Source organism: Gopherus evgoodei, chromosome 16 (assembly GCF_007399415.2).
Source record: "Gopherus evgoodei ecotype Sinaloan lineage chromosome 16, rGopEvg1_v1.p, whole genome shotgun sequence".
In the NCBI taxonomy this organism is placed as follows: Eukaryota; Metazoa; Chordata; order Testudines; family Testudinidae; genus Gopherus; species Gopherus evgoodei.
The window spans coordinates 17,335,047-17,357,239 of record NC_044337.1 but is presented as its reverse complement, the minus strand read 5'-3'; the positions used below and the strand labels follow the sequence as shown (position 1 = coordinate 17,357,239).

The 22,193-nt window shown below is 48.6% G+C and overlaps 1 protein-coding gene across 5 annotated transcripts in view; it reads right to left on the bottom strand.

The window, feature by feature from the left end:
• Positions 1 to 22,193, bottom strand: part of ADAMTSL2 (ADAMTS like 2) — a 55,926-nt gene that overhangs the window by 10,030 nt on the left and 23,703 nt on the right. For 4 of the 5 annotated variants that reach the window (XM_030536051.1, XM_030536050.1, XM_030536052.1 and 1 more), the window contains 5 exons: positions 19,115 to 19,496; positions 12,182 to 12,285; positions 9,725 to 9,851; positions 6,716 to 6,929; positions 3,029 to 3,184 (listed from right to left, as the gene is read on the bottom strand). In XM_030536051.1, coding sequence (XP_030391911.1) covers positions 3,029 to 3,184; positions 6,716 to 6,929; positions 9,725 to 9,851; positions 12,182 to 12,285; positions 19,115 to 19,496 — 983 coding nt within the window. The remainder of the gene's footprint in view (positions 1 to 3,028; positions 3,185 to 6,715; positions 6,930 to 9,724; positions 9,852 to 12,181; positions 12,286 to 19,114; positions 19,497 to 22,193) is intronic. The other variant, XM_030536053.1, reaches the window with a different exon arrangement.

Genomic DNA, 22,193 nt, shown 5'->3' with positions numbered 1-22,193 from the left:
CTGATATCTGTAAGCCCTTTGATTGACCTCCACTGTGAGCTAGTTTTTGGTCAGAAGAATGAGGCCACTTCACTACCACTTGTGCGAATGCATGTTCGCATAAAATTTCACATCTGGAGCATCTGCACTGCCATCTGCAAAGGACTGAGTGGGTTTCAGAGTCAACTAACTGGAGAGCAGAAACTGCACCAGGTGACTTGGGTACCAGCCAATCACATAGGGTGAACAGATTATTGTGAGCAACCCATAGGCTGAAATAGGTTTGCCCAAACTGAACCATGATAAATAACACACACCTGTTCATCTCCCAGGGCTGAGTTCTGCTCTCAGTTACACAGGTCGATGGGAGGGCCCTTGTGGAACAGAGGTTAGAATTTGGACCAAAGTCTGGAAAGTTTGCGAAGAAAGGAGGCTGGCATCACTGCATAATCATTTGCCTGGCTCTTGTCTGCTGCACATTCAGGGAAGGGAGGAGGCCAAAGGAAAGGCAGGATGAAGTGAAGGCCCCATATTCATTGTCAAGAGGTTTCCATGACAAAAATCACTTGGATCGGCTGCTGCAGGGGTTTGGTTTTCATGTGCGGTTTGCTAGTTTTGTACGTTTGAGCCGGCAGAGGAAAAAAAAAATCTTGTGTGGTGACTGCTCGTCCTTCCAGCTTTGGCACATCTCAGGGGCAGGCAAAACCGTCTGCCATCCACCACCACCCACCGAAGTGCTGTGAGGAATAGCCTGGCTGCACACTCTCCCCCTTCCCTTGGCGGACCCTGCCCCCTCAAGGAGAGAGTCTGCACAAGAGCCACATAAAGGGCTCATAAATTCCTTTGTTTTTTGGAACAGAGCCGCTCAGCTGTTTATTCAAGCAAGACACTGCGGGACAGGGAGATGGATAGAGCTTTCCACCCACCCCACAGTGGCTCTGAGCCCACTGGCTGCCTCTCATCCTCTGAACAGCAGCCGATAACAGCAGGTGTCAGTGTAGTTGCAGTTAGTGGGAAGTGTTGTAAATTAAGGGCCTGAACAGACCTGGAAATCATTCAGCCACATGGACCTAACAAAGGCAGGAAGAGGCTGGGAATGTGGGCCAGTCTGTTGGCCTTGGGACCTGCACTTCTACACAGGGCTCCTGGGCTCTCTCCTTCCAGACCAGGAGGGCCCAAGGGCAAAACAAATCACTTGTGGATTGCAAAATTTGAGCTGGCAGCTTTTCCTCCCCCAAGCCCAGGACTGTGATGACAGGCGTAATCACCTCCCTTCACACACTCCATCTCCCTTTAATGGACTGGCTCACCGGAGATGGTGCGAGAACTCTGCAGCCAGTATTTTGCTCATGCTGGAGATGAGGGTGTTACTGGAAGCCTGCAAGTCTCTGCCAAGGCCAGATCTCCAAACTATAACAAGTTCAATATAATCCCCAGACAGTGGGAAGCCGTGTGCCAGGTCAGCTTAACTGAGAGTTTTGAGGTGGCAAGAATATTTGCTGCCACCCCACTAATTCACAGACCCTGACACAAAAGGAGCATTTGGGTTTCGGAGCACTCGCCTTTTTCCTCTGCTAATGCTGTAGACGCTGCTTCTCGGCGCCCGAGAAGTTTATTGCCTTGATTCACGACTGTCTTGCTGCACGGGACACGACTATATTTGGAGCTGCACCACTCCAATAATTTCAATGTGTGCTACCAAATGGGGAGGGACTGTTCTCCTCAGGCTTGCTGCTGCTGTCCATGCCCTTAACACACTGTGCGTGTCCCCACCACTCCCCTTCCCTCTCTCGGGGCACGCTGGGCTAGGAGGAGCACTTCAAAGGAAAAGATGCTCAGCCACTGGGTGGAGAGGTTTGGATCATGCCCCTTACAAGTGACTCCTCCGTCACCAATGGCTTCGGAATGCTTGTCCCCTGCCCTTCCCAGCCGGAAGGGTGGCAGCAGGAGACGCATTCCCAGGGCTGAGTGCCTTACCATCCTCATGATACTAATCCTCCCAGCACGCTGGTGAGGAAAGTATGACACTGGCAGTGTATTACTGCTCAGAGGCAGCATAGTCTAGTGGTTAGAGGAGAGGATTTGGACTCAGAAAACCAGGGCTTTTGTTCTGCTTTGGTCACAGCACATCACTTTGCCACCATTCACCTCAGGTCCCTCATTTGTAAAATGTAGCTAATGATGCCTGAGCCCTTGCAAAGTGCTTTGGGGCCCTAGATGACAAGTGCAAAGTATTACTAAGGCGTCCGACTGAAAGGGAAACGGGCACAGAAGGAAAGCTGTAGCCCTGCTGTCACTCCACTGATGACTAGCCCAAGGACGCATAGAACAAGGGTGGCCAACCTGTGGCTCCAGAAGTTAACATGCGGCTCCTTGCATAGGCACCGACTCCGGGGCTGGAGCTACAGGCGCCAACTTTCCAATGTGCTGGGGGTGCTCACTGCTCAACTCCTGGCTCTGCCACAGGCCCTGCCCCCACTCCACCCCTTCCCACCCCCTCCCTGAGCCTGCCGTGCCCTCACTCCTCCCCCTCTGAAGCCTCCTGCACGCCACAAAACAGCTGTTTGGGAGATGGGGGGAGGAGGGGGAGCTGCTGGTGGGCGGGAGGTGCTGGAAGCGGGAGCGGGGGAGCGGATGCGGGACTGCTGGCGTATTACTGTGGCTCTTTGGCAATGAACATTGGTAAATTCTGGCTCCTTCTCTGGCTCAGGTTGGTCACCCTGACATAGGTCACTGACTGCACTGGTAATAGACCCCAAGGGTCCAGATTCCTGCTCTCCTGTTGTAACCATTAGACCTCACAACTCTTGTCAGGATAATAGGGGTGGGAAGAGGAAACTCTGTCCCCACGCAGCTTCACAGAGGTCACTGGGATTGGCCGTGCAGCTGAGAGCAGAATTTGGCCTGTGAACTGTAAATGACACAATCAAGCATTACTTACAATGGTCTCCTTCTCTCCTCGAGCTGCTCACAAACAGCTAATACAATCAATGAACTAGGATCCACTGCTCCCTTCCTTCCCAACCCTCCCCCCTCAGAGGTCACTCACCGGTCCCCAGTCAGACACGGTCCATTGCCGGTCGCAGGGGGGCCCGGTGCAGTTCTTCTCAGCCGGCGGCTTGGTGTTCACATCACACAGCTTCTCATCTTCCGAGCACCGGATATCCCTGGTCACCAGGCTCCACTCGCCACACCTGGCCGAACACTGGTGGGGCACAGAATGAAACAGGACAGGGTCAGCAAAGTCCATGTACGGCCCTGGCCATACAATGCAGCTGTTTTCCGCTCTCGCCCTCCTGACATGGAGGAGGAGGCACATGCGGCCCAGGCAGCAGCCAAAGCATCTGGTTTAAGGTGTGATTTATGTTAGCCTTTTTTTATTTCTTAACATGAAACTTTCTAAAAATGCAGGGAAAACATTTGTATTATTCTGCTTATAAAATATTAGATGGCAAAATGAGCCCTGTGCTGCATAGGCAGACAAATTTGAATGTACAGGAAGGGTTACATCCTGCCTTCATGCTAAGCACAGGCAGGGCTATAAGTGGCACGTCTCCTCTCCACGGTACACACATACTCTCCAGAGTGCTCGAGAGCTCCCAGACAGCTGTCACCTAACTTACTGGCCCCGTGCAAAGTATCTTCAGGGGGGCAAGGTGTTTGGGTTAGAGGGCACGGCCAGCCAGCCAGTCCACCAGCTGGCTGCAGTTCAGGAAACACTTTGCTCTTGTTCGAGGGGCAGCAAAGAATGTGCTAAAATACCTCCCTCTGCCCAGTCTTAATATCCTGTTCCCACTCAGGGTGGCCAATTCTTCTCTCAGCTCCGTCAGTGCAACCTCATCCCATGTATACTCATGTGGCTCCCTTCCTATTAATGCACATGTAGCTGCGAGCAAGATTTGGCCTGAAGGCCAACTTTTTCCAAAAGTGGCCATGGGGAGCAAGAGCCTCTATTTTTTAGGAGCCCAGTGGGGATGCTTTGGGCCTGACTTTCAGAGTCACACGTGCACTCACACGTCCATCTGGAGCCTGCAGGTCAAAAAACCAAGGTGCCCAGAAGCTATGGGTGTGTAATCTCTCTCACTCGCTCACTCGCTTTCTAAAAAGAACTGGCTTGCTAGGTTCCTTGTCTTTGAAAGTGTTGTCTCCAAACCGTAGCGACTGGGATTTTTACAACGTGAGTAAATCTGGCAACATCCAACCAGTGACATTATTTAGAAGTGGATTTGAATGACAGCAGCGTCACATATACAAATTTGCTCAATACGCAACACGAAGCAGGCAAAAGAGTCAACAGCCCAGTGCTCACACACATGCTCTGATACGTTCATCCTCAGATCTCTGAAATGTGCTTTTTTATCTCTCTAGCTATCATCCAAGCCAATCTGGCACCTAGCTTCAGGTGCTGATCCAAACTAGATTAGCATTGCTGCTGGCTCCAGAAGACCTACTCCGGGGGATGTCTCAGCAATCTGTCCCCAGCACATGCTGGAGGAGTAGATGGAATTCTATAACATACGCCACTTCGGTTTGCTAAGCTAGTCAAACGACAGCATCAGCACATGCTCGGGGAGCTTTTCTCTATTGAACTGGAAAAGTCAAACAGCCTACAAAATAAAAGAGCCCACCAGACTTTCCACTACAGAGAAAAAGCTACTTACCACTGGCAGTCAGTGTAAAGATGGCCCTTAAAATATCAGCAAGAGGCCTTTCAAGTGTCTCCTGGGAGAAAAGAGGTCAAATTATCTGTTGGTGTAAACTGATGCAGCTCCATTGAAGTCAGTGGAGCTGGGTCATTTGCACCAGCAGACACTTTGGCCTGGATCTGTGTTTGTTCTTGCTTAGAAAGGGGCCTGGATTAATTTGTCAGCAATAACGTATCTTAAGGAAAGCCAAAACTCATACTTCAGGACACAAACTAATCAGCCCCCAGGTCAGGCAGGAAATTAGTCCCCTCCCCATGTGCAGCAGTGTATCATTGTCAGCTGTGTTATGGGACTGCTTAGACATCCTCTGACACATGAGTTATCAGCCACTGAGCAAGGCAGGATATCTGACTCACTGATCAGCTGTCTGAACTGGAAGGGTAAACTCCTGTGTTTCCTTAGGATCCTTCAGCAATTGGACTTTGCTTTTTTTCACTCCTGTGCAGAGGGACCAGTACTGTGACGTCAAGATTTAAAAATTGGGAAAAAAAACAAACCCTTAAGAGTTAGAGATTATTTTCCATCAGTGTGTGTGAGCATGACTGCACTCTTGCATGTGTGTTTTACACATTTACTGAAAATCCATGTGAGAGCCCGCTCTCTATTACTTGGGTGTAAATCCATGACAACTCCACTGAAGTCAATGTAGTTATTCCAGATTCACCCTGAGACCAAAATCTGGCCCTGGGCCCCCAAAGAAAGGACACTGGTTTTATCATTTAAAGAGTTTTATGTTAGAAAGTTAAATACTGGAATGCTGGCAGATATTCTCTGGCACACAACAGGATGGAGTGGTTGTAAATTAATTCAAAAGATCTCTACTGGAGGAGAGAGAAAAGGATCTATGAAGCCTAGAGACTGACCCATCTTGAGAACAACTTCACAGCTAAAAACAGTCCAGAATGCCTCTGCCATTCCGCAAAGGTTTTTACATGTAAACTGACAAACTAAGATGAGAGAATAACTGTTCCACATTAGACATATCACAGAAACATCTTGCAAGTGGTTTGGCAATGTGCTTACAGCAGAACTATGAACGTTTAATGTTCTGCATGGTGCAGTGAAATCTGATAGGAAGAAGAGACGTCTATAAGAAAATATCATTGTTTATGAGATGCAGCCTCCTCTCCACATGTTTATTGTTATTTTTCAGGCACTCAGAAATGTATGAGGCACAAGTGTTTTTCAGATTTCATTGTGCCAGATAAGAAGCGGGATTCGCAGGAGTTGTTATCCTAGTGGAAGAGAATAGGCATGAGCAAATGCAGAATCAGACCTCACCACCCTTTTCAATAGTCAGCACACAGGAAAGTCAGGAAAGATGAAGGAAAGACAGGTGTCAGTCACGCTAAGGTTCTGGCCTGACCCAGTAAGGCCGTCCTTATATCCCACAGCCACTGTGCAGCTGAACACGGTTCCTGTGGGAGAAAAGTCCTCCTGTTTGAGAACTAGACTCAAAATCTAAAACTCTGACTAGGAGCAGAGATGCTCTCAGGCTTGACCCAAACTCCCTGGAGTTCAAGGGGTTCAGATGTCTCAGGACCTGGTCTGAGGTCATCCCTGGCTAGAGGTTTGCAAAGGAGAGACATAATCATTTCCATCAGTGAGCTAAAGGAAGCTTGTGGGGATTTACGCAAGCCATGTCCTGTGAGGTGCAAAGAGGCACTGTGGAAACATCTCCACCCCAAGACCCCATTTGCATGATGGCCTCATTCAAATGGGAACGCTGGGAGCAGGTCTGGGAGACAGTAGTTAAAACACTAGGGGCTGGTCCACGGGAATGCTCTTGCCATTGCTAGCACCAGCAGCGCCACACCAGGGGTTGGTTTTAAGAACAATGTTAAGATAGTCCTGGTTTATGTGGCTCTGTGTGGAAGACAGTGGATTTGCATCTCAGTTTTCAGCTCTGCATCCCCTTCTTTTGGGATCTCGAAGCAAGGCAATCATGTACATAGCATGTGGGGACTGATCCCTAGTAACTGCTGCCTGCTGTCTCCCCACAAGCTGCCAATACTTTTCTGGGGATTTACCTCTGACCACTCGGACATTTCCCACTGAGGCCCACATGCTGGGTTCTTGCAGATTTTGCGTTCGTCCGGCCGGGTAATATCAGCAGATTCGCACAGATCGCTATAGACAGAGCTGTCGAAACCAGGGGAGATCATCTTCCAGCATCGGACGATGCGAAACTGGTATCCTTCCCCGCAGGTGCGGGAACACTCACTCCAGCTACTCGTTTCCCACCTGCAAGGAAGCGAGAAAGATTCTAACTGGAGTATTCACAATCTGAATGGGAGATGTGCGGTAGATATGAGCTAATAGTGGATTAGGAAAACAGTATTCTGTGAAGGTTATCGGAGCTCAGCAATGGTTCTTCGAGGCTGTCGGTGACCCTGTAAATGGTAACTCTCCTACGGAGATTGTTGCAATAGGCACATTCTGTAACAGGGCTGTAAATGTCTCAGATATATCCATACAAGGTAGGATTAGGTGTTGCTGTGCGTCAATCTACTAATATTTCACTCTGGAGACCTGAGTTCACATGAACTGTAAGATGCACAGACACTCCATAACAGACGCCAGAACAAAACCCTGAGATAGAGAGCCAGATAGTTCCATGTGAAAATGACCTTTGTGGTCTCAACCTAGCCCTAAAAGGACATACATGCAGAGCACATTTCCACACAGTTGGCTGATTCACTTCAGAAGTTTTGAGATAAATGCATTACTGTTGCTGACCCAGGAGTCCATGTCTGGACTGTGAAGGGACGTATGTGCATTGCCCACCTACAGCCGGTATCGATGTCATATCCCAGGCCTTCAGAAGCACCAAGATTTGCCCCTAGTTTAAAGAAAATACTTTTAAAAATGTCTAAAACGGGAGAAATAAACTGATCACCCAGCTCATTATTAAACAAGCTTTGGGATTTATCCCTGGAAATCAATAGGAGGTGGGGATACCACAGAATCTCCAAGAACTGGACCTTCATATTTTGCCCTGGGGTACACTTAAAAGAGCTGCCTAGGTTACATGCTTCCTGACCCAATACCAGAGAGAACCCGCATAGCTTTCAAAAACTACAGTAGGCACATTTATCTCAGGTTTAACTCCACTGACATCAGAAGTCAGTGCTAAGCTAATCTGGTTGCTTGGTTATATAAACACATGAATAGGACAGGGCTGTATCAATCAATGAGTATAAGCACCGCTACGATGCTGGAGGTATTTTGATGAAATATGCTTTGTTTTGAATGTAAAAATTGACCCGTTAGAAAGTGAGGGGGAAAGAAGTGGTTCTTGAGCAGCGGTTTTCAGCTGATGGGTCATGGTGTCCAGGGCAGGGTATCACGAAGGCAATCAGGAGGTCACATGGTGTTGCGAAACTCTCGCTCTTCCCCCCCCCCCGCTCCCGAGCTCCCCACCATTATCCCTCAAGGTAAACAATTCTCCGTCAACCTCTTGAATCACACACGCAAAGCAATTATCTAGGCTTACCACTGAGACATTTTTACCCTGGCTTTTATAGTAAATATAGATGGGGTCACAAAAAGTTTTGACTTCCAAGAAGAGTGGCCAACCTGAAAAGACCAAGCAACATGGTTCTAGAGCATTAACGTCTCCAAGCAAAAAGGTCACTGTGCTTGATACGCACTCCAGGGATCATGCATTTGCTTCAGGATGTAAGCTCCGGTGCCAGGAGTGGGGCACCTCTAAAAAGACACTGCACACATAGAAGTGCCACTTACATTCAGAGGAGACACTAAACCAGTTAGCAAGACATAGGCACAGTGGGGTGGGTGAACATGGCGAGCCTCAATATCCTTGGTCCAGAGAGATTTTGCCATTGGAAAAGGGGAGTGTATGCGCACACTCCCAAACACACACACCTTTCCAAGACAATAAACCTGGCATCAATTGCCAAAATGCTAAACTTCCCCTTTCCATGCGTTTGCAGGTTTATGCAGAGCTCTGACACGCTCTTGCCTAGTTTTGTGGTATTTCAGCAACAAGGCACTATTACAGGACGTGCATCGTACAGTTTTGCTTCTTTTCACTTTGTGCCGCCTATAGTACAACAATTCACATTCCTTTCCTTGCCTGTTTTAGTCCTTTTCTCTTTGACAGGCATTGATCTAGCCACCCATAACTTGCGTTTCTAGAAAACCTTGAGAAGAACAAACCCTTTAAAAAATGTAATTAGAGATGGACCTAAGCCATAACGTTTGAATCTGGATTGGAAGCTCAACTTCCCTGAAACAAAAAGATCTTTGGATTTGGGGTTCCATTGTTGAGACAGATCCGAACCACGCCGTTCATATCAGGAACTGGGTCAGAGTCTGAACTGTCCCAGAGTTTGGGGGAATCGAACCCAGGGTTCGCACTTAGACCCAACGCTGTTGCTGATGCGTCTCATTGTGCACTAGCAAAGCTCTGGGAATGTAACACATGTTGGCTGATTCTGCTTCCCCTTATAAGAGTGGAGAATGAAACTGGTCTAGGTTCTACATCAACAGGAGCTGTTGTTTGGGAGCAAAGCTGAGTCCTGCCATGCGAGTCACTGCTGGGAAAGGTGCAGGAGGGGAAGAGGGATCAGGAAGCCTCCTTCCCTTACACCGTCAGCCAGGCAAGGCCCTTGCACAGTGCTCCAAAGAACTCTAATTTCCCAGCCTATCCACCATGTCACCACAGGAGCAAGGCCTGTGGTGCAAGAGGGTTGTCCCGCCCCTGACTAATGCAAACATCCAAGGATCAATAAAGCATGTTTCAACCTAACTCACTGTGAAGAATCTGGCTCTGACCAGAGAGTTCTTCTCCACTTTGCTGTGCTGGCCTGGGAAGGAGACAGCCCTTGTAATTAAAGATGGGCCCAAACCCAAATCCCAGATCCAAACACCCCGGGAACTTTGGGGAGGTTCCGAACTTGGTGGCTTGGGCCCATTACTGCTTAAAACCTAGAAGAGAATCCCCACCAGCTCCAAATAATTCTAAGGAAGATAAAATGTATGGCCCCGTGAAGAACTCCTTACTGATATAGTACCTTGGCTGGCATTCTCTTCCAGCACAGAACTCATGGACAGGCTCGGGACGGGTCATGGCATCACAGTACGTATCATCCACTTCGATCCCATCATAACGAACACACATTGCATATGTGGACATCACTCCTATTTTTAAAAAAAATACACACACACAAAAAGCATGCTTGGTGATTTTTACACCCAACTGTTTGTGAGCTGCATGTTCCAAAATGTCTTTCCAAATTAAAAGTGAAGGGCCATGACCTGAGCTGACAGTCATCAGGGATTCTGGTGGCAGAAAGAGGATGGGACTGAGGGAGTGGAACAATGGAGAGTTCTTCCTGCCTGTACGGAGCAGGGCGGCCTTGGGGATGCTGGCGGTAGCACACTTTGAAGTTCTCAGTGCTGCTCCAAGACAGAACAGCATGACACCTCCACCAGGACTTGCGACCAATGCTAGCATAGGTGCAAGAGGGTCAGGGGGTCTCACCATGCTGCCAAAGGCCTGCAGGCATGTTGGCAGGATCCCTCCCTCTGGCTCTCAAAAGAGTTTTAGATTCTTATTCTGGCCAGTTCTTGTGTGGGTGCACTAAGGGGCTGGGGAAGAGGTTCCCATCTCCCTCCCTCCACCCAGTACATCGACACAATTCGTGCCACAATTGCACCTTATTGCCTGCAGGAGATACACAGTGCACTTGGCCTAGTATTGGTTCTTACAAGATTATTAAAAGAGGAATCCATCCCTCCTCCCCTGTTTAAGCACAGAAAGCAGAATGTCATTATGCTGGGACTTTTTCCCTTCCAGCCTTGTTAGCCAGAATAAATATTGTTCAGTCCTTTCTGGGACATGGCTTGGGCTCAAGAAACTAATCTGACTACAGGTACTAAGAATTCCAGCTCTTCCAGCCAGGTTTCTGAAACACAAAGTTGCATGAAACTAAAAGAAACCTACCAACTCCTGACACTGCAGCACTCCTCTGCAACATGTCAACAGAAAAAGGTGAGGATCAAGGAGTGGTTCGGATAAGACATTCCCCACCGGCTAACGTTTGGGTCGGGTCGAAAGCCTGCCTCAGCTAGGAGACAGCTGTTCAGTAGGACTCACAGAACTCAAGGACATACTTGAACTTTGTGGGTTCCAGGATTTTGAACTGAGGAACCATTGTCCACATTCCTGGTCCCTATACATTTCATAGTAGGGCCATAGCCAGTCGCTCTGGTATGCTTACAAAAAGATCTGTGCATTCATTCCCTTAAAAAGTCTCCGGCCTAAGATTTTATTCCCCTCTTTTTTTCATACGTAATTCCAGAAGCAATGAAGTGTCTGGATTATTTTAATTACTGTAATATGTATGAAATGATACAGGCAAACCCCACTATCAGATGATCATTTCTACCTATATGCATATTTCAAGGCAAGTCATGGATTGGTCACAGGCCAGACCTATTAGCAATGTTACTCTCCATCCCTCTAATCAATGAAATGTGGAGATCTAGTCATTTGAAACTGTGCCTTGAGAGGGGAATAGGGGGAAAGATGGGGGCCAGATTCTGAACTCATTGATATCAATGGAATTACTCCAGATTCCACCCATGTAACTGAGATCAGACTCGAGGACAGGAAAGAGAGAAACAAAATAAACTCAAACAACAAATGTTACTTTGTTTTCTGCCACAGCTGTACAGTTTCTCTGTCAGAAAGAAACGGAGCCTTAGAGTTTAAAAAGAAAAAAAAAAGCCAGGCACATGGGTTTCAATCATTTCACTGGCAGAGTGGCTCAATTCAAGAAACCAGTATGCGAAAACTTGGTGCAAGCTTTATGATCCTGCAGGGCACCATATTCTGCAGTGTAGCCCTGCTGGGCTAGTAAATTAAGAAAATGTTTAATCAGTACGTGAAAGGGAACTTTTAAAAAAATCATACAAATGTTTCATATAAAACGTGCTGTGCGGACTCTGCCTGTATCTATTTAGAAGTGTTAAAAGCATATTGTTAGGATTGGTTTTAAAATAAGTGACACATTGCAAGGAATGAGCTGACAGTGGAGTGGAGATGGGTACTATTTTCAAAAATCCCTAAATGACTCAGAAGCCTAGGTGTCAATGGGAATGAGGCTCCTAAGTCACCGATGCACTTTTTGAAAATGTTGCCTGCTGGTTCCTGACAGGGCCTGATTTTCCTCTCCCCTGCATTTACACCTGTGCAGAGTGAACTAAAAGTACTATCAGGTCAGAAAGCGGCTCCCCATGGACACGGGGTTCCTCTGCGCAGATCTGATTGCAGGGTCTGGGCTTTAGCAGATCAGGGCAACTTCACCTGAGGTCTGATGCAAAGGCCATTCACTCCAGTGGGCCTCGGATCAGGCCCCTAAACATTACCAGGTTCTCCCCATCTCTAACAAACACAAAAGCGACTCACTCGGCGGGTGATCTCAGTACTTCTGCAGAGGTTGAATTTGGCTGCTTCTGATAACTACCTGTGGTGCATGTAGAGCTGCAGGGTTCGTGGGAGGAAAGCTTCCACCTGTACATGTCAGCAGCACTCACACCTTGGCCCTTTCTTAACAACTTCAATCTGTTTCTAGCAATAAGCAAAAAAAAAAAAAAAAAAAGCGTTTACAAGGAGAGCCTCATATGTCACATCAAACACTCAAACTGATTCGGTTGCGGTTTGGTTGGGTTTGGGGGGATTTTGTTTCGGTTTGGTTTGGTTTGGTTGGTTGTTTTTTGTTTTTTACAACATACCTGTCCTGATCCCCAAGTAGAATCCCCAGCCTGGTTAGAGGCAGAGCTTCCACTGTCTAGAAATAGAGAGAATGGGATAAAAATACCCACAAGTAGAAACAGTTCAGAATTTAACAAAGTTTTGCATTTTCTGCTCAAATACACCTGACCTAAATATACAGTAATTAAAGGTGCAGTATCTCCTTCCTGGTGATATCGACATGAAATACAACTATGCCATGCTCATTACTACTGCTCAGATATGGTACCGCAAACAATCCCTATACAGACTTGAGATTTTCAAATCCCACAAATTTACTGTTTTCAGAAACCTAAATGCTGAATAGTACTTCGCTCAGATTGCTTTTCAAAACAAACCTTGGTTGTTAAACATACAGGCATTCCAAGTTCATATTTGCCTCTATGTCACGCTTGCTCAATTATTTATATAATGTACATCTCTTAGGACACGATATTCACAAATGTAATGTTACTGGTAAAGGAATCATAAATTTCTCCTGGTATACATACAAGCATTTACAAAACCAAGAATCACAACCTCATTGCATAGGTATATAATGTAACATTATAATGCATCAGGGATACTGCACCTTTACAACAATCAAATCTTAAATACTGCACTCATAACTTTGTTTAAACCCTTGAAATTGCTAGCGTGTTTTAAAATTGTATATACGGTTATATCCTGATCTCCAGCTGTCTCGGGCCTAGCAAGATATGCAGCTTGTGTGATTTCTAGGCAGCAGAAGCTCTGAAATTGCCTTATTTATGCATTCATGAGAAAAGTTCATGTCCATTCTGTCACATAAAAGCTTTAAAAGGACACTGTTGAGTATTTTTATAGTCTCCCTTTTAGACGTATCCTCCTTTCATTGTTAGTAATGACCTCTTAGAAGAATTAAAAACAATCTCATTTTCCCCATTGATTTTGCCTCTGTCATTTTGGCAAACAGTCGCTTCCTGTGTTTGAAATGGAGCTGAAATTAACATGGCTATTTTTGTTTAAAAATCACAACCTTGGCTTGCTATAAATAATGCTTTATCTGGCCCAAACAGCTTTTATCGCCGACCAGCATCACCCATTGATGTCAACGCAGTCCCAACAACTGTCTTCTCACTAACTACTGCTTGTTGAGCCAGCCAGAGGGGTGAGGGAGGACGGGGAGGGAGCATAAAATGATGATTTTTGGTAGGACTTATAAAAATGGTGGCCAGTGTCTGTCCTTTTACGTTTTTATAATGTATCTGGAGAAAGATAGCACCGCCTATATTCTTCAGGCCATATTCTTTTCTCAGTCACACCAGTGTGATTCCAAAATAACTCCAGTGACTGGGGATCCCTTTGGATTTTCACCCGTGTCGCTGAATTCATTGACTTCAAAAGGGTTACCCTACCAGCAGTTCTCAAACTTCATTGCGCTGCAACCCTTTTCTGACAACAAAAATTATTACACAACCCCAGGAAGACTGGGAAGACTGAATCCTGAGCCCGCCCGATCCCTGCTGCCTTGGGCAGCAGAGGAGAGGGGGGCAAAGGTTGAGCCCCACTGCTCCGGGCAGGGGAACCAAAGCCAAATCCTGAGGTCTTCAGCCCCAGGAAGGGGGCCTGTAACCTAATCCCTGCCACCCAGGGCTGAAACCCTCAGGCTTTGCTTGTGGCCCCAAGCTGCAGCAAGTTTAATGCCAGCTCTGGTGACCTCATTAAAACAGGGTCCCAACCCACAGTTTGAGAACCACTGCTCTAGACTGAAACTGGAATAACTGAGTGCAGAATTTGACGTTTGGAATATGTATGGCATTACTCTCGTCTTCCTCCTACACACACGCATGCACAAAATAGGCTGGTATCACATTTGGAGACTAGAACCCCCCCTCAACAGTGTCCCTTTAATGTATGTGATCGGAACTCAAAGAGCTTCTTCTACAAGTAACGATGTTGCAGAAACAACTTCTAGACAAATTCGACAGTTCGTCATATGGTAACAGTTAATTCCCTTCCCATTTAGAACACAGACATAACTATTGTTTTGTTTTCTTCTAAATGCCAACAGCAGTGAGTCGTTATACAACCAGGCTGGTGTTTTTTCTAAATTATGATGAATATTATGGGTTGCACTACGGTCACTCATTTTCCTCCGCCTCAGAGCTTTTGTGTCCAGGTTTCTGAATCAAGCAACAACAAAAATTAGCACCACCCCCTTTCTGCAACAGGCCAGGCGCACCCATATGAGCTGCTTTCCTGGGGCCACAGAAGCAAACATCTCTTTCTGGCAGAAATTACCATCCTGGAATCTGTTATTGTTTTGGCTGCCGGATTCAAGCAAGGGTCTCTGCAGCAGAAGAATAACCCCCCACAACTACAAGTGAATGCAGAGGCTTAATATTCAAAGAATTTGGACTCATATTTTTTGCTTTCTAGTCCAGATTTTTACACCAGTGCAAAGTGAGTGTGAAGTAGATTAACCATTCCGATTTAACAGCATTTTGCACCTACTTTGCACTTGTGAACTCGACTGTACAAGAAGCAGATCAGTGGGGATTCAGGCCCAAGATGTTATCAGCCAGCAGATATGGGTCTGATCCTGCTGCCGCTGAAGTTAATGAGATAGGGCTCATTGAGAATCAGATACCTGTATATTTTATTGGTACTAAAGGATTAATATGGATTAGGTCCATATTTTTTTACCTTCTCTTCCAAAAGAAAATCAGAACAGTAACTGACCAAATTCTGTTCTCAGCTCCAACTGCGTAACCCTTTCAGCTTCAGCAGAGAGCAGAATTCAGTGAAGAGGGACACACTTTGCCCCTGGGAAAATATACATAAGGTTTGCCAATAACCTGTGTTTTCACTTGCAGACTTCGCTAGGAAAGAAGTGTGGTTTTAACATGTGTTAAAACCCTCATACAAATAAGGCAGTTGTAGTTTAACACATTAACTGGTGGAGGTCAACACCCAGAGGGAGGCTGGGTTTACCTGGACCAGCAACACCTATTAAAACTACAGTTGTCTGGTCTATATGTGAACATATGGTCTAGTGAACATGTTAAAAATACACTTCTTCTCTGAGTGTAAGCATGGCCACAGAGTTCCCTCTGCTTTGCTCTGTCGGGAGAGTGAATTTCCTAACCCACATGGAATTGGCAGAGGTCTCTATCCCCTGAGCCTGCAGCTGAACCAAGATCTGAGGACAAACATAGAACACAGTTGTTCCCTTCCTCCGCTATAGCTGCACCCTTCCTAAGCAAGCCATGACATCACGCAATCCAGGGATCACAACTCCCCCTAAGGAGTAGTCAGTACTGGGTCAATTGATTACAATTCTGCCTGGATCTGAAGGGAGCAGGCTGCATAGAGTCACTGCTTCCCGCTTCCTCTTGTCACTGTCCTCTACTGTGGAGCCCTGGGGAGTGGCTCCCAATTGCCAGTGACTCTCCAGCATAGCTGTAGATCTCCATCCAAGGCAGGTTTGGGGCCAATCCCTCCACATTCTGCTCCTGTCTGTACCCAAGTGAGGCAAAGCTTTCAAGGCTCCAGCAGTTTTACAACAACAAAATTCCAATTTGCCTTCTGCCAGCTTTCCTTAGCATCTCCAGAAACTGTCCCCATCAATTATACTCTTTATCTGTTCGGTCCACCGTCCTCTGGACAGTGGATTTATGCAGTACATGATGTGCTGAGATGCACTGGAGTGTGGTCTGGCCTTTTCTGGCAGAGCTCGCTCGGGTACGCACACACACATGCTATAGTTGGAAGACCAAGTTGCCGATTATGTCATAAGTACCCTTTGAACAAGCATGCCGGAGAACCATGTTTCAGTGAAATGTGTGAAAATATTTTTTAAATGAAGCACTCACTTTTTTTTCACTGCCTGCTTCCTAAGGAGACTGCTTGGGGCCAGAGCCTAGCTGTGTGTATTCAGCTCTGCACTGCCCTGGTGGCACAAAGCTGCCCTACCTCTGGCCTAGCTGGGCCTCTGTGGCACTCCGAAGCCACCCCTCGCTGCCAGCACACGGTGTGGCTCGTGAACATTTGGCATGGCTGTGACATCCCTGTGCCCTGACAATCTACGGCTGTCAGAATGGCCCTAGGGGACCACGAGTAACTGGCACAGTTGAAAGTCAGCCCAGTGCAGAGCCAGCCAATGATTAGCGGGGCGGGTGCGAATGATATCTTTCTACACTCCCAGCATGTGCCGAGCCCAGTTCAGCCGCCACCCAGAATCAAAGCCTTTCAACGCCCAGGTAGAAACACTCAATCTGAGAAAACAGTAACTCATTTAAACCATCAGTGACTATTTTGATCTGAAAATTAGCATTTTGCTTCAGTTCAGTGGGAGTGGGGGAAAAGAGAACATTAATAAAGGACCTTCTAGGAAAACAAGTGATGTGGGGCACCCTGTTCAACAGGATTAACCCTTACTAATGCTGTCTTTGGGGCAGGGAGGGGAGAACAGACAGTGTGTTTTAAGTTCCACAGGTCACTGGGGGCTTTCACAGCTGATATGCAGAATTCTTTATTTTAGGTGCCTATATGGCCCCCTGTCTGAATGTGTTTAAAATTCACAGCACCCTTGTGAGGGCCGGGCAGGGCTATCATCCCCATTTTACAGATGGGGAACTGAGGCACAGAGAGACTAAGAGACTGGCCCCAGGTCACACAAAAAGTCATCAGTAGACCGGGGAACGGCACCAGATCTCTCAAGTTGCAGATGTGCACCATAACCACTGGGCCATCTGCTCACTCCAAATCATTCATCTTTAAATTATAGGCCGCTGACGCTAAGTGACGCTAGTCCGGTTTTGCAGAAAGTGCTCCCGAAACACACAGCGTTTTCCTAGGCAGCACAAGAGAAAGTCCTTGCAAAACCTTTTCTACGCCAAGGACTGAATAAAGCTGATAGACTTAACACCTAACGTAACTCAGCAGTGTTGTAAAGCTCTTAGCAGGGAGCTCGCTAGCATGTGTGTTTGTTTTAATGGTTATTTCTTGGGCCTAAATATATTGACATGAAGATTGCAATTCCACAGAGCACTTCAACTGTGCCTTCAATCCACAGACCTACAGCCACTTTGAAAGGTCAGCATCACTAGCCCCAATTTACAGGTGGGGAAACTGAGGCAGAGAGAGATGAAGTAACTTGCCCAAAGTCAAACAGTAAATCAGTGGCCGAACCAAGAACAGACATCCAGACCGACTGTACCCTGTGTCTCCCAAGGGCGCAGCACAGACAGCACAATTGAGGAGGAGGGCAGGCAAAGGTCATTTGAATCCACTTCTTGCCTGGGGATTCTGGACTGCTCCAGGAGCCAAATAGCCTCTGGGATAAATCTGAACTGTCCTGGAGGTGCTCTAATTGATGGCAGCATCCTAAGCGCTGCCTATCGGCTGCTTTGCAGTCCAGAATAGCCCAGAATCTCCCTTGTTGCGTATGCTGCAGACACCATCTCCTGTTCCAACATACCCTCTTGTGTCCCTGACCCCACCTGCAGCAGCTTCTGCAACAGTGGTTGTGAGGGGGAATGCAGGACCTCTTATGAGTGCCTTATGGTGTCTTTATGATCAAGGAATTCACCCCTTTGGCCCCTTGCTCTACAGTCCCAGCCCCAGTGCATCCCTACAGCAGGGGACAGCATCTGCTGCCAGATCTCCCAGCACATAAAGTAACTGTAAAGAAGGCAGTGTGCTCACTAAGATTGGTGCCAGTTTTACAGTAAATTGTACCATTTCTCTGTATTGTTAGCCCCAAAGAGAACTAGCTGATAATTTAGTCCTTATGGGGAACTGCTCTCTTAATAAACAACTTAACAGGGGGAACCGTGTGTCCCCAAATGCCCCTTAATCCATGCCCTGCCTGTCTGTACATATAATTGTTAAATCCACTCTATGCCTTGTTTAAAAACCAGTAACATTTCACAGCACAGTCAATAGGAAACACCAACTCAAGGGGCTTTGTAGTTCATGCCCCATATTTGACCTAGCTCAAAACAAGCAGCCGGTAGGGAGTGTTTTCGTATTCTTAATAAATATCAACCAAACACCAGTGCTTCTTCAGCAATAAATTAAATAAAAGAAACAAACCAACCTATTTTTGTAGGACCTGCACAAAAGCTGTTACCCTCCCCCCCTCTGGCTCTCGAGCAATCGTTAACTAACACAGGTTATTCCCCGAAGCTGCTGTATGCACATCCCTGCTGACATCAATGACAATGCTGGTGGATGACAATTGACCACAAGTACACAAAAAGGAGCCATACCAACTTCTGCTGCATTAGAAATATAAGGAAAGGGGAGAGGGGAAAATAAGTGTTGGGTCAAATAAGAGCAGTCAAAATTAGTAGGAAAAGAGGTTTTATTATATTCAGTCCTCTAATGAAATGCTACAATGGACAGAGAACAATAAGCTATAAAAATACACTGGCCAATGTCCCTTTAATGAGGATAGTGATTTTATCATCTTGTTAAGGTGTCAATTCTTTTCCCTCCCGGGACAGCAGTTTTTAATTTTCTTTGCAAACTAACCTCTAGCAGAAACCTGTTATGATGTCTTCATCCCACTTACCTTACAGATCAAAATGTGTAACTTGCACTGCCCTACGTGCAATGCATGTAAAAGAACAGCACAGAAATCAGTGGGATTGAATATTATTAAAAACGTGTCCCCTACCTTGCTTTGTGGGTTCTGTTCCCTTGGGGGCTGGTCAGAGTAATGGTAGCGTTCGAAAATGGAGTCTCCGAGGAAGTGTTGATTATTTTGTCGCTGCTCAGCTCCATGTAGGTGCCGTTGATGCTGTACGTCACAGCCCCTTCGTTGTCTTCGTAGTCGACGTAAAGGCTGTCTATGTGCGACCCCACAGAGTTGATTGGGTCCCCTTGGGCAAAGATGCTGTTTGTGGTCATGTTCCGGACTAATTCTTTCGAGTCCGAGGTTTTGTCCAGAAGCTTGTCGGTGATTGCGTTTTCTGACAGGAACTCCTTGGAGGTGAATTGTGAGTCAAAGTCTCTGTCATCTCTGTCTGTCAGGTAAGCAGACCTGGTTGCATTTGAATCTGGATTGGAGCAAAGCGGGGGACAGAACAACAACCACAAAATAAACTCAACACAGGAGATGGGAGAAGCAGAAAGTACAGGCGATGGGTCTGTGCAGCTGCATCAAGGGACCATGGGAGTAGTTTGCAGGCAGTTAAGCCTTGTGGACCACACTTACTCACACTGGAGGACTGGGAGTTCATAGCTGGCAGGTTCTGAAGAGCTTCTTCAGTTACATGTGTCACAGGAGCAAGCTTTTGTTAAGGGAAAATCGTGCTTTTGCTCCACTCCCCACTGCTGCAAACGTTCTATCCAGCGCTGAGAACACAGAATAAGCCACAGCGCTCCCTGTCCTACCACAACCAGGGGCTGGGGGCTGGGTTGGGTGAGGCACTGGGGTAGTGGGAATGCCAGGAGACGGTGCTGGGTTCGGTGGGGGCAGGCTGGGAGGGTGTAGAGGGGAGCTGGGTGGAGGTGGGTTGGGTAGGGATGGGGGATGCCAGGCTGGGGTGAGTGTAGGTGCTGGATGGGGGCTGCTGGGTTGGATAGCGGATGAGGAATGCTGGGTTGGACGGTGTAGGGAGGTGCTGGGTTGAGTGGAAGAGGTTTGGGTGCTGGGTGGGAGTAGGGGATTCTGTGTGGAGGTGAGTTGAGTGGGAGGTAAGGGGTGCTGGGTAGGATGGGTGTAGGGAGGGTCTGGGGGTAGGGGGTTCTGGGGCAGTTGAGTTGAGTGGGAGGTGAGGGGTGCTGCATTGGTTGGGTGTAGGGGGGTTCTGGTGGGTGAAGGAGGGTACTAGAGTGTAGGGGGTGCTGGGGCAGGTGAGTTGAGTGGGAAGTGAGGGGTGCTGCATTGGCTGCGTGTAGGGGGGTTCTGGGTGGGTGAAGGAGAGTACTAGAGTGTAGGGGGTGCTGGGGAAGTTGAGTGGGAGGTGACGGGAGCTGTGCTGGGTGAGTGTAGGAGGGTACTAGGGAGTGGATTTGATGGGAGAAGAGGAGTCCTGGGTTGGGTGGATGTAGGGAGGTGCTGGGTTGAATGGAAAGGAGGTTTGGGTGCTGGGTGGGGATAGGGGGTTCTGTGTGGAGGTGAGTTGGGTGGGAGGTGAGGGGTGCTGCGCTGGTTGGGTTAGGGGGGTTCTGAGTGGGTGAAGGAGGGTACTAGAGTGTAGAGGGTACTGGGGAAGTTGGGTGGGAGGTGAGGAGTGCTGGGTTGGGTGGATGTAGGGGGGTACTAGGGAGTTGGGGGTGCTGGGGCGGGTGAGTTGGGCGGGAGGTGAGGGGTGCTGGGTTGGGTGGGGGTAGGGAGGTTCTGGGTGGAGGTAGGGGGGTACTGGGTGGGTGTAGGGGGGGTTCTGGGTGGGGGTGGGGGGTACTGGGCGGGTGCAGGAGGGTACTAGTGTGTAAGGGGTGCTGGGGCGGGTGAGTTGGGTGGGAGGTGAGGGGTGCTGGGTTGGGTGGGTGTAGGGAGGTGCTGGGTTGAATGGAGGAGATTTGGGTGCTGGGTGGGGGTAGGGGGTTCTGTGTGGAGGTGAGTTTAGTGGGAGGTGAGGGGTGCTGGGTTGGGTGGGTATAGGAGGGTACTAGGGAGTAGGGGGTGCTGGGGTGGGTGAGTTGGGTGGGAGGTGAGGGGTGCTGGGTTGGATGGGTGTAGGGGGGTTCTGGGTGGGGGTTGGGGGTACTGGGCGGGTGCAGGAGGGTACTAGTGTGTAAGGGGTGCTGGGGCGGGTGAGTTGGGCGGGAGGTGAGGGGTGCTGGGTTGGGTGGGTGTAGGGGGGTTCTGGGTGGGGGTTGGGGTTACTGGGTGGGTGTAGGGGGGTTCTGGGTGGGGGTAGGGGGTACTGGGTGGGTGTAGGAGGGTACTAGTGTGAAAGGGGTGCTGGGGCGGGTGAGTTGGGCGGGAGGTGAGGGGTGCTGGGTTGGGTGGGTGTAGGGGGTTTCTGGGTGGGTGTAGGGGGTACTGGGTGGGTGTAGGAGGGTACTAGTGTGTAAGGGGTGCTGGGGCGGTTGAGTTGGGCGGGAGGTGAGGGGTGCTGGGTTGGGTGGGTGTAAGGGGTTCTGGGTGGGGGTAGGGGGGTACTGGGTGGGTGTACGAGGGTACTAGTGTGTAAGAGGTGCTGGGGCGGATGAGTTGGGCGGGAGATGAGGGGTGCTGGGTTGGGTGGGTGTAGGGGGGTTCTGGGTGGGTGTAGGAGGGTACTAGTGTGAAAGGGGTGCTGGGTTGGGTGGGGGTGGGGGGTACTGGGTGGGTGTAGGGGGGTTCTGGGTGGGGGTGGGGGGTACTGGGTGGGTGCAGGAGGGTACTAGTGTGTAAGAGGTGCTGGGGCGGGTGAGTTGGGTGGGAGGTGAGGGGTGCTGGGTTGGGTGGGGGTAGGGGGGTTCTGGGTGGGGGTTGGGGTTACTGGGTGGGTGTAGGGGGGTTCTGGGTGGGGGTAGGGGGTACTGGGTGGGTGTAGGAGGGTACTAGTGTGAAAGGGGTGCTGGGGCGGGTGAGTTGGGTGGGAGGTGAGGGGTGCTGGGTTGGGTGGGTGTAGGGGGGTTCTGGGTGGGTGTAGGAGAGTACTAGTGTGAAAGGGGTGCTGGGTTGGGTGGGGGTGGGGGGTACTGGGTGGGTGCAGGAGGGTACTAGTGTGTAAGGGGTGCTGAGGCGGGTGAGTTGGGCGGGAGGTGAGGGGTGCTGGGTTGGGTGGGGGTAGGGGGGTTCTGGGTGGGGGTAGGGGGGT